This window comes from Hyla sarda, chromosome 4 (genome assembly GCF_029499605.1).
Source record: "Hyla sarda isolate aHylSar1 chromosome 4, aHylSar1.hap1, whole genome shotgun sequence".
NCBI classification, from domain to species: Eukaryota; Metazoa; Chordata; class Amphibia; order Anura; family Hylidae; genus Hyla; species Hyla sarda.
The window spans coordinates 48,339,161-48,351,534 of record NC_079192.1 but is presented as its reverse complement, the minus strand read 5'-3'; the positions used below and the strand labels follow the sequence as shown (position 1 = coordinate 48,351,534).

At 42.1% G+C, this 12,374-nt stretch overlaps 1 protein-coding gene across 8 annotated transcripts in view; it reads left to right on the top strand.

Moving 5' to 3' along the window:
• Positions 1–12,374, top strand: part of LOC130367869 (lithostathine-1-alpha-like) — a 135,725-nt gene that overhangs the window by 16,229 nt on the left and 107,122 nt on the right. For 6 of the 8 annotated variants that reach the window (XR_008892206.1, XM_056570784.1, XM_056570787.1 and 3 more), the window contains exons 1-4: positions 847–907; positions 9,594–9,725; positions 11,190–11,243; positions 11,338–11,382. Coding sequence is in view for 7 of the 8 variants with exons in the window: in XM_056570784.1 (XP_056426759.1) it covers positions 865–907; positions 9,594–9,725; positions 11,190–11,243; positions 11,338–11,382 (274 nt within the window). In the remaining variant the exon portion in view is untranslated. Of the gene's footprint in view, positions 1–846; positions 908–9,593; positions 9,726–11,189; positions 11,244–11,337; positions 11,383–12,374 lie in introns of those variants that run through there. The other 2 variants (XM_056570789.1, XM_056570788.1) reach the window with 1 other exon arrangement.

Sequence of the window (12,374 nt, the reverse complement as noted above, 5' to 3'; positions counted from 1 at the left end):
GTCCTTAAGGGGTTAATGCAGAATAAATAACATCATAGTTTTATAGTACAAGTCGTTATGAACGCAACAATACCTAATATGTATGTGTTTTTTATTTTATTATTTATCTTTAGATTTATAATTATTTTTAAACATTTTTGTGATAACATATATAGCCTAATTGGGAAAGGAACCTTTATTTTAGTTTTTTATACACTTTATTTAGTAAAAACCTTTTTATTTAAAAACTTTTTACTTTGTTTTTGTCCCCATAGGCGTCTTAGAGCTACAAACTCCTGATTACTTAACATCTGTACTGCAGTATAGTATAACTCTCAGCATACACTGAAATTCAACCTCCCAAGAGGGCCAGAGGCCAGAGGTCCCCAACTCACATCTGGCCCACCAATAGTCCAGGATTTGAATTTTTTTCTCTTCTATTCTAATGAAGCCACTGAAAAAAACACAGAATGTTGGTGGACCTGAAGAATTGGGGCGGGGAGTTATTATTATTTATTATGAATAATAATAATAATAAAAGTATTAATTCTACAAGAAAAAAAAGATACATTAAGAAATATTTTTATTATTATTGACTGTTTAGTATAAAGAAATCCCCCAGTGAGCTGTTTCCAGTTGGGTGTGAGTTTAGTTCTGCTCCAGTGATCTTGTAGAGGAAGAAAAAGTATCGCTTTGAAATAACTTTGTTGAGCCTCAAAATACACATTTACATACTGTGAGCCTCCGGAAAGAAATCACCAAATATTTGGGTCTAGGAAGGAGTAGTTTGGCTATGGGCTGGTTATACAAATGTTGTCCAACAGTCATATCCTCATATAAGAGCAATTTTTTATCATAACAATAACCATAAGTCTAAAAGAAAACATGCAGAACATGTACGGGAATCCAATGGGAATAAAGAATCAAGGTATGGAAATATTTTTTTTTGTTGCTTTCTTTATTTCATTTTTTTTTGTGGCATTGAGTTAGAATGATCCTGTTTTGGAGTGGATAAGAATTTTCTGTTTTTGTGTAGTTGGGGCATGTCATGATTTTATTGTGTTTTTTATTTATTTAAAAAATGTTTTTTTATCTTTGCATGTTTTTCAAAGATGTAGGGTAAATTATGGTTATTTTAATGTGTTATCTGTGTATTTGTAATTTCTTCACTTGAATAGATCAATATTAGGAAATTGCTTTCTTTAAAGACCCATGCGTACTACAGAATTTCTCCACGGATAAATTCCAGGCGGAGTTTCTGGTGCAGCAGCCTTTATTGTCCTCAATTAAATTCTGCTGCACCATGCATATGACTAAAGTTAATTCAAATTCTGGCTCATGCGCAAAAAATATGCGAAAAATATACATCAAAATGAAGATAAAAGCCAATGACAAATTCCCCCATAATATTTTGGTCAGGATTTTGCAAAATCCTAAGCAAAATTCTGACCAAAATCCTATGTGTAAACGTTGCCTCAATCTGCTCTTTGTTTTTAAAAGAAAATACACCATCGATTACATGGTATGTTTTTTTTCAGTGCATTTTAGACTGTGTTCACTGTGTTTTTATATGCATTTTAGGACAGAATATGCATATTTTCTGCACCACCTACATGTGTAAGCACCCAAAAACCACATAAAGTTGATTTCAAATCAGATGTGAAAAAAACTACAGTCAGTTCAGTCTTTTTTTAATTTTAATTTGAAATACATGTTATCCATCAAGTTTATCAAGTTCAACCTATAACCCTAATGAGTCCCTACTGAGCTGATCCAGAGGAAGGCAAAAAAAAACTCATACTAGAGGTAAAAATTCCTTCCTGACTGCAAACATGGCATCAGAATAAATCCATTCAACGTTGTGTCCCTATAAATCTAGTATACATAACCAACTTTGTTATTACTCTCCAAGAATGCATCCAGACCCCTTTTGAACTCTTTTACAGAGTTCACCATGACCACCTCCTCAGGCAGAGAATTCCACAGTCTCACTGCTCTTACAGTAAAGAACCCCCGTCTGTGCTGGTGTAGAAACCTTCTTTCCTCTAGACGTAGAGGATGCCCCCTTGTTATATATACAGTCCTGGGTATAAATAGATCATGGGAGAGATATCTGCACTGTCCCATGATATATTTATACATAGTAATTAGGTCTACCCTAAGCCTTCTTTTTTCTAAACTAAATAACCCTAATTCTGATCATCTTTCTGGGTACTGTAGTCCTCCCATTCCCCGTATTTCCCTGGTTGCCCGTCTTTGAACCCTCTCCAGCTCCCCTATATCTTTCTCGTACACTGGTGCCCAGTACTGTACACAGTATTCCATGTGTGGTCTGACTAGTGATTTGTACAGCGGTAGAATTATTTCCTTGTCGTCGGCATCTATGCCCCTATTGATGTACCCCATGATTTTATTTGCCTTTGCAGCAGCTGCCCGACACTGGTCGCTACAGCTAAATTTACTATTAACTAAGACTCCTAAGTCCTTTTCCACGTCAGTCGTCCCAAGTGTGCCCCCATTTAATACATAATCCCAGCCTGGATGTTTCCTCCCCAAGTGCATTACCTTACATTTATCAGTGTTGAACCTCATCTTCCACTTCTCAGCCCAAACCTCCAACCTATCCAGATCCATTTGTAACAGTGCACTGTCCTCTTTAGTGTTTACCGCTTTACAGAGTTTAGTATCATCTGCAAAGATTGCTACTTGACTATTCAACCCCTCTACAAGGTCATTAATGAATGTATTAAATAGAACAGGACCCAAGACGGACCCCTGTGGTACCCCACTAGTAACAGTCACCCGATCAGAATAAGTACCATTAATAACCACCCTCTGTTTCCTATCACTGAGCCAGTTACTTACCCACTTGCACACATTTTCCCCCAGTCCAAGCATTCGCATTTTATGCACCAATCTTTTATGTGTCACCATATCAAATGCTTTGGAAAAATCCAGATATACGACATCCAACGATTCTCCCTGGTCCAGTCTGGAGCTCACCTCCTCATAAAAGCTGATCAGGTTAGTGTGACAGGACCGATCCCTCATGCTGATATGGAGTCATACATTTATTTATCTCAAGATATTCCAAAATAATATATTTGCTTTTTCCTAATCCCCATTAGTGTTGAGCGGCATAGGCCATATTCGAATTCGCGAATATTCGCGAATATATGGATGAATATTCGTCATATATTCGCGAATATTCGCATATTCGTAACATTCTCGTTTTATTTTCGCATATGTGGAAATTCGCATATGCAAAAATTAACATAAACAGAAATTCGCATATGCGCAGATTAGCATATGCTAATTTTCGCATATGCGAAAATTCGCACACCAATCTCACACAGCAGTATTAGAGCCTTCTTTACACCACACAAGCTGGAAGCAGAGAGGGATGATCACTGTGATGTGTACTGTGGGAAAAAAAAAAAAAAAAGAATATTCGTAATTACGAATATATCGCGCTATATTCGCGAATATTCGCGAATTCGCGAATATGCGATATTCACGATTAAAATTCGTATTGCGAATATTCGCGAGCAACACTGATCCCCATTTATAATTTCTTCCTCATCATTTTTTAAAGGGCCAACACTTTAATTTTTAACCTTTTTGCTATTTATACAGTTTAAAAAAATGTTGGGGTTAGTTTTACTCTCTTTGGCAATGAGTCTTTCTGTCTCTATTTTTGCGGCTTTTATCTGTTTTTACATATTCAAAATTTTTCTCTATAGCTTTTTAATGCTTGTTCACTGCCATCCTGTTTTAGTAGTTTAAATGCTTTATTTTTGTCATGTATTGCCCCCTTAACATTTTTATTCATCCATATTGTTCTTTTTTTTTTTGGGGGGGGGGGGGGGTCTGCTCCATTTGGGACAGATAATTGTCTTTAGCTATAGTCAAAAACCTGTTTCCTTTATGAGATTCACAGGTCTCAGTCTCCCAGTTTATATTAGGATAGTTAAAATCCCCCATTGTTATCACCTCATTCTGATTTGCTGCCTTGTTTATTTGCCTCAGTAATTGATCTTCTGCCTCTTCCATTATGTTTGGTGGCTTATAACAAACCCCATCAGAATTTTTTTCTCCATATATATTTCTACCAATAACTCCACATTATCGTTTCCCTCCCATATATCCTCCCGCAGTGCAGCCTTCAGACTCGATTTCATGTAAAGACAAACTCCTCCCCCTTTCCGTTTTGTCCGATCCTTCCAGAATAAACTATAACCCTGTATGTTGACCGCCCAGTCACAGCTATCATCCAACCAAGTCTCTGTTATACCCACTATGTCATAATTTTCTTCAGACATCAACCACTCCAGTTCGTCAGTTTTATTGATCAGACTTCTTGCATTAGTCAACATGCAATTCAATGGTGTATGTTTTTTTTTCCTATGAAGCCTATCCCTATTAACTATTCTAACCCCTCCCTCCGCTCCACCCCCAGGTATATTAATAAGTCCCCCCTCTCTATCTACACTATCTTCCCCCTCTATGTTATAGGTTCCCTCCCCCCCCAGTCCCTAGTCTAAACACTCCTCCACCCTTCTAGCCATCTTCTCCCCGAGCACAGCTCCACCCTCCCTATTGAGGTGCAGCCCGTCCCTACGATAGAGCCGGTATCCGATAGCGAAGTCAGCCCAGTTCTCCATGAACCCAAAACCCTCCTTCCTACACCAGCTTCTGAGAAACTTGTTTTCCTCCCTAATCTCCCTAATCTTGTATTGTGCATCACCGAGTCCTTAATTAAAGTTGTTCTAGAGACATTTCATAAGTTTTGACCAATTGGGGTCTGAGTGTTCAGACATCCACCGATGAGGAGAATGAGCTAAGAAAGGTGTCCTCCTCTCCATGCTCTGTGTCCCATAACATAAAGGCAGGGCTGGAGTAGAAAGTATGCCTGGCGGCTCCTGTTGGTCAGGCCATTAATAGATAAAGTGACCATAACTATGTTTGATATAAAAACAAAAAAAATGAAATAATAAAACAACAATAATAGAACTTTCAGTCATCTAAGCTACAAGCAGTTAGGTTCTGTTCACATGATTCTGGAATTGACACAAAGTTGTGAAACTGGATTTCCTAAACCAAAATCTGAAATTATCCTTAGAATTACTTCTGTGTATTTCCCTTATGCTAGGTTCACATTACGGAATCTCTGGGCAGAATTTCTGCTGGAGATTTAGACGGCGGCACTAGGACCACATGGACTGCATTGCCGTCCTCATAGACGTCAATGCATTTCTGGACCGATCTTTTAGGAGATCTGCTCATAAATGCATTGATATCTATGGGGAAGGCAATGCAGTCCGCCGGGTCCTAGTGCCGCCGGCTTGATCTCCGGCAGAAATTCTGCCCAGAAATTCCACAGTGTGAACCCAGCCTTAGAATTTTCTGCTAGTGGAAAAATATGCTGTGTGCACACACTCTGAGGGTCTATTCACATGGCAGAATTTCGGCTTGTGGAATTCTGCCTCAAATTAAAGCCAATAGACTTTTATGGGATTCCGCACTCCCATTCACACTTCTGAATTTCCGCTTGCAGAATTCCGCCTCAAATTAAAGCCAATAGACTTCTAAGCGATTCCACACTCCCATTCACACTTCTGAATTTCCACTTGCGGAATTCCGCAAGCGGAAATTCAGAAGTGTGAATGAGAGTGCGGAATCCCATAGAAGTCTGTTGGCTTTAATTTGAGGCGGAATTTCACAATCAGAAATTCTGCCTTGTAAATAGACCCTAAGGCTAGGTTCACACTACGGAATCTCTGGGTAGAATTTCTGCTGGAGATCGAGCCGCGGCACTGGGACCGCAAGGACTGCATCCGCATAGAAGGCAATGCATTTCTGGGTGGATCTTTTGGGAGATCTGCTCAGAAATGCAGTGACATCTATGGGGAAGGCAATGCAGTCTGCTTAGTCCTAGTGCCGCCGGCTTCATCTCCGGCAGAAATTATGCCCAGAGATTCCATAGTGTGAACCCAGCCAAAGGCCTCATGTTGGCTTGCAGTTCCACGCTTCGTATTATTTGCCACAAGCTAGGTCAAGGAAACAGAAAAAGAGGTTCTTCTCTCTGGTTGATGGTCTTTTTTGTCACATACCTGAGCATTTTCCTTTATTTTAATTTTCTAAAGCACACAAAACAAACCGAAAATAAAATGTTCAAATCAAGCATTTCTCATGGTAAATACATGTTTGCCTATTATAGCCCCCCCTTTGGGACCATCTATTTTTGGCCAATTGCAGAGGTTGCGCATTGCTCTACTGCTTAAGGGCAGGAAGAACACATTAAGGGTGGGTGATCAACCATAACATGTGTTACGCCGAGCGCTCCGGGTCCCCGCTCCTCCCCGGAGCGCTCGCTACACTCTCGTTACTGCAGCGCTCCGGTCAGATCCACTGACCCGGGGCGCTGCGATACCGCCTCCAGCCGGGATGCGATTCGCGATGCGGGTGGCGCCCGCTCGCGATGCGCACCCCGGCTCCCGTACCTGACTCGCTCTCCGTCGATCCTGTCCCGGCGCGCGCGGCCCCGCTCCCTAGGGCGCGCGCGCGCCGGGTCTTTGCTATTTAAAGGGCCACTGCGCCGCTGATTGGCGCAGTGGTTCTAATTAGTGTGTTCACCTGTGCACTCCTTATTTATACCTCACTTCCCCTGCACTCCCTCGCCGGATCTTGTTGCCATTGTGCCAGTGAAAGCGTTTCCTTGTGTGTTCCTAGCCTGTGTTCCAGACCTCCTGCCGTTGCCCCTGACTACGATCCTTGCTGCCTGCCCCGACCTTCTGCTACGTCCGACCTTGCTTCTGTCTACTCCCTTGTACCGCGCCTATCTTCAGCAGTCAGAGAGGTTGAGCCGTTGCTAGTGGATACGACCTGGTCACTACCGCCGCAGCAAGACCATCCCGCTTTGCGGCGGGCTCTGGTGAAAACCAGTAGTGACTTAGAACCGATCCACTAGCACGGTCCACGCCAATCCCTCTCTGGCACAGAGGATCCACTACCTGCCAGCCGGCATCGTGACAACATGGCACAGTGACTCATAAAACCCTTCCCAAAAATAATGGTTCTTAACCGCCATGTCATTTTACCAGCACACTATTGTCCAGGAAACAGAAAAAAATTGTCTCACAATATAATATCTTGCTTTATTGTAACCAGAGAGAACCCAAGATCTGTACACATATACATTATATAGGTCTCCTATTATTTTTAATTTAAAATATTGTAAGATTTGTGAGAATTCTGGTAGCAATGCGTCATCATGGTCAATCTCTACTGAAGTTGGCCTGCTCTTTCTCACTGCCCCCAAGCCTGGCCTTCGTTCGCCAATGTCGTGCTTACCGCCGGTCTCCGTTGTGCCTGAGCAATAAGGTAATTCCAATTTCTATACTGCGAAAAGGCATTTGTCTGTATTGATTTGGCTTGTTTATGACCACATCTTCCTATCTTTTGTCCACCATGACCTTCTTCCTACTTATTTGGTAGGATTTAGGATAATTAAACTATTAATCTCACGTCATGTTGGCTAAGCCTGAAAACTGTATTTTTTTATTTTATGTATCTTGGGTATTTAATGGGGGGAGATTTATCAAAACCTGTCCAGAGGAAAAGTTACAGCTCGCTTCTTTAATTTTTAACAAGGCCTCTACAAAATGAAAGAAGCAATCTGATTGGTTGCTATGGGCAACTGGCCAACTTTTCCTTTGCACAGGTTTTGATTAATCTCCCCCGATTGTTATTATCAAATATATAATGTTGTACATTATGGAGATATATAGTATGCATTTTATATGCAATCCCACCTGCTAATTGTCTATTATATGTGTTTTGCTTCTTTATGTATTTTTTATAAAAGAAATTAGGAATTAAAAAGAAAACAAATCTTCTTGCAAGGGTTCAGTATTAAAGGGGTATTCTGGTATTTTTTATTTGACTATGCTACAGGGTCTGGAAAGTTAGTGTAGTTCATAATGTAGTGTGTGTCTGTACCTGTGTTTCATGGTCGTCTCACAATTCTTTTGTGATTTTTGCCGCACTGTTTATTTTTAACAGCATTCAAAATGAGTGTTGTCTCAGGTTTTCCCAGGTTTCAGTGTGGCCCGAGGCATTACATCACTAGTCAGGTGATGAAAGGGAGCCTGTCTTTGCTTCAATGGGTGGAGCAACTGCTGGGAGGGAAGGAGATAATTTTGCAAGGAATTGTAGTTTAGCAACAGCTAGAGGCGCACTGGTTAGAAAACACTGGTCTATTTCATAGAAAGGATCAAAGGTGTGCTTCAATGGGTGGGGTGGCTGTTGTGTTGGAGGGAGAAAAGTGACCTCAAACTTACAAACAAGGAATCATAGGATGTGTAGTTGGAGCAAGGGTACTCCAACAGGAAATTTCACAAAAAGCCACAGCAGTATGGTAATCTCACAAAATAGCCATTTAGCCCCCAGACAAGCACGGATCCTTCCTAAGCATGTCCATTACTGTCTGGCAGGTATGTACTAAAATCACCTTATGGTGGATAAGCCCTTTAAGAATTCCCTGCCATTACTAATAGAGATTACTCCAGGAGTAGTGCAGTTTAAAGGGGTACTCCGGTGCTTAGACATCTTATCCCCTATCCAAAGGATAGGGTATAAGATGCCTGATCGAGGGAGTCCCGCCGCTGGGGACCCCCGGGATCTTGCACGCAGCACCCCGTTTGTAATCAGTCCCCGGAGCGTGTTCGCTCCGGGACTGATTACCAGCGACTACAGGGCGGGCGGTGTGTGACGTCATGCCCCCGCCCCATGTGATGTCACGCTCCGCCCCTCAATGCAAGCCTAGAGGAGGGGGCATGTCGCCGGTAATCAGTCCCGGAGCGAACACGCTCCGGGGACTGATTACAAACGGGGTGCCGCGTGCATGATCACGGGGGTCCCCAGCGGTGGGACTCCCTCGATCAGGCATCTTATCCCCTATCCTTTGGATAGGGGATAAGATGTCTAAGCACCGGAGAACCCCTTTAAACATAATTACAATGTTCGGTATGAAGAATTCCCAATCTCTAAAAGACTCCATAAACATCAGAAAAATGTTGTTTGTACCTGCTGGACAGTTTAGTGTGTGATATTGTGGGGGCCTCCCAACTCTCACCGCACAGAAGACAGGAGGAAGAATGGAGCATGTTGGGTTTGATGGTGCTAGAATTTACTTTCCCTCCACTCTCCATTCCATCCTTATAGATGCTCAGCCAAGCTGAATGTTAATGTGTATGGAGAAATAGGGAGAGATAGCTGTTTGGTCAAATGTGTAAGGGTTCCTTTACACTCTGCTTTCTGATTTATTCCTAGACCAAATATGTTAGCAACCCAGTTGGTCCTCTTCATCTTCACTCGGCCAAGGCCATGTTTTTCACATTAATAAAGGCAAAATAAAACAAATAATAAAGAAACCGCTTCCTCGCATAACAGAATCAACCTTGTATATTTCTGATTTTATTTGACTATAGACTTCACTAAGTATGTAGTTCTTCAATTCACCTGACGTGGTGTTCACAGTCTGGTTCTGGTGTATATTGCAGTTGTCGGTCTCTTTATTGACTTTTTTTTATCACCTTTATGTTTATGTTCAGTCTTCACTCCAGATGACGACAACGATGATGATGATTATGAGAACACCAATCCTTGTGACCCCAAACCAGCTCTGCCCTCCAGGACGAATCGGAGAATGAACAAGGCTATCAAAGATGACCTACCTCTGAAATGTAATGTATACTCATCAACATACTGTACCTCTTCTTCTTCTCTTTTTCTTCTATCCTGACTGTAAGTCAACATCTAAAATTGGCAGAAGAAAGGAAGCCACAGTGGGACACAGTACAACATGCCCAACCCTTTTATTCACAAGGGAAATAACAGTAACCAGTCACTTATTCCTCTTTTGCACATGCATGCTCGGCCAAGTCCAGTGTGTAACGGTACTGGGGGGGGGTCAGTAGGTGTATCTGTCCGGAAAACACGTGTTAAATGAAACTAATTATTTATTATTAATTTTTGTTATGTTTTTTTTAAACAATGTATACAACATTTTTTTTTTAAATAAAGAATATTCATATTAAGAAAGCATGAATTTGGCTGACCTCTGATATCTAATGTGTATCCAACTCTAGATCTTTAAGAGGTTTTCCTATCTGTAGACCCACAAAATCCCTTTCTACTTTAGAATGTCTTTTTTCTTTAGAGTACAGTGACCCCCCCGACCTACAATGGCCCCAACATACGATCTTTTCAACATACGATGGCCTTTCAGAGGCCATCGCATGTTGAAGGCAGCATCAACATACCATTCTTTTGTATGTCGGGGCCATCGCATAAACGGCTATCCGGCAACGCAGACTGCTTCAGCTTCCACCGGATAACCGTTTACGGTGCCCCGTGTGGTCCGCTGACAATCACTCACCGGTCCTCGGGGCTCCGGAGCATCGTCTTCGGGATTCCCTGCATTGCCGGCGCTCTCCTTCGTCGTCATCACGTCGACGCGCGCACCGTCCCGTCAAACAATAGCAGCGGCGTGCGTAGCGACATGATGGCGGCGACGGAGAGCGAGGATCCTGGGCAGCAGAGACCTTTCCGGAGCGTCGGGGACACCACGAGGACGTGGCGACAGCGATGGAGGGTGACATCGAGGGCAGCGGTGACATCCAGAGCGGCAGGGACACGTGAGTATAACCTCCTATACCAATGGTCTTCAACCTGCAGACCTCTAGATGTTGCAAAACTACAACTCCCAGCATGCCCGGACAGCCGTTGGCTGTCCGGGCATGCTGGGAGTTATAGTTTTGCAAAATCTGGAGGTCCGCAGGTCGGAGACCACTATCCTACACTTTACATTGCACGGATCCCTCAACATACGATGGTTTCTACAAACGATGGTCCATTTGGAACGGATTACCATCGTATGTTGAGGGACCACTGTATATGCTCCCCACACCCTCCATTTATGAAACAATTAACTTGCCTATTTAAAGCCTTTTATTGACCCTCACGTAAGAGGACAATTCTAGAATGATGCGTGAAATAATAGGTCACACTAAAACGATTATACATCAGTATGTATCCCAGTCATCAACGTTGAGAAGTCTTATTCACATGCTGTGCTACACCACACTTATTATCCAATGCTATAAAATCCCTTCAATAAGAAGTAACATATGTTACCTGAACTATAGGTATGAATGAACCTGCTAAACAACCTCCCTCTGTTTGGACAACACCCCAAAAAGGTAAGACCTCTACTGCCCACTGTTGGCTTCCATTTGTAAATTTCAAATGTTCTTGTTTCATGTAATCCTTTCCATTTATTTTATGTATCCATAGGAATGATTCCCAAGGAAACTCCAAGATTTCAGCCGCCAGCTATAGGTGAGTATATAAAGCGTAGATTATAGGAGTTTCCAGGGTTATGCTGGATATTTTACTGTGTGTTTCATACAGTGAGTGAATTCCTCAACGATATCATTCACTCAATGTAATATAGAAAATACAGACTAAAAGATAATTTTTAATATAGAAAGCTAAAAGACAGATTCCTACAAAAACAACTCAACATTCTTCTCTAATCCCAATTCCAGTATGAAGAAAAGATATAGCAGTGTCCATAAGCAGGAGATCCGCAGAGGACAGCAAAAATAATCCCCTGGGCCAGCTGGGGGCTTGTAGTTTCACAAGTAACAATATTGGTGACAATGACTACTCCCATAGGCTATAGTTTGTTTACAGTTTTCATTATGTTTTCCACTGTACCTCAGAACGTACATAGCGACAGCCACGATGTGTAGTCTCCAGGTTCATCTCCCACATTCGCAGCATACCATTGTACCAGCACCTACCTAGAGTGGTGTGCACCACGGGCACCTACCCACCTTTCTCGCACCTGTTACCTTGCAATATCCCCATATGTAGGTGCCCCCCCCCCCCCCACTGATCTCAAGGGAGAATAGAGCCAGGATTGTTATATCCCATATACTATGACTGTCGTTACCGTTGCTATGCTTGATAACCTGATGTACTCTCATTGTTTCTGCATTTATTTGTTCTGCTTTTGAAATTTAATAAAATGATTTAATGGGAAAAAAAAAATTGGTGACAATGAAAGCCAGGGTGGAAAATGACTTTAAAGGTTCTCCGGTGGCACATGGGGGTTGCGCAGAAGTTGTGGGGGCAGTAAGAAAATTAAAAAAAAAACAAAAAATATATACTTACCTACCTTTGTCCTTGCAGGTCCCAGTATCATCCATTCCTCATCCTGATGCTTCATAATTCCAGAATGTAAATAAAGACGAAGGGGGAGATTTATCAAAACCTGTGCAGAGGAAAACTTGTCCAGTTGCCCATAGCGACCAATCAGATGGCTT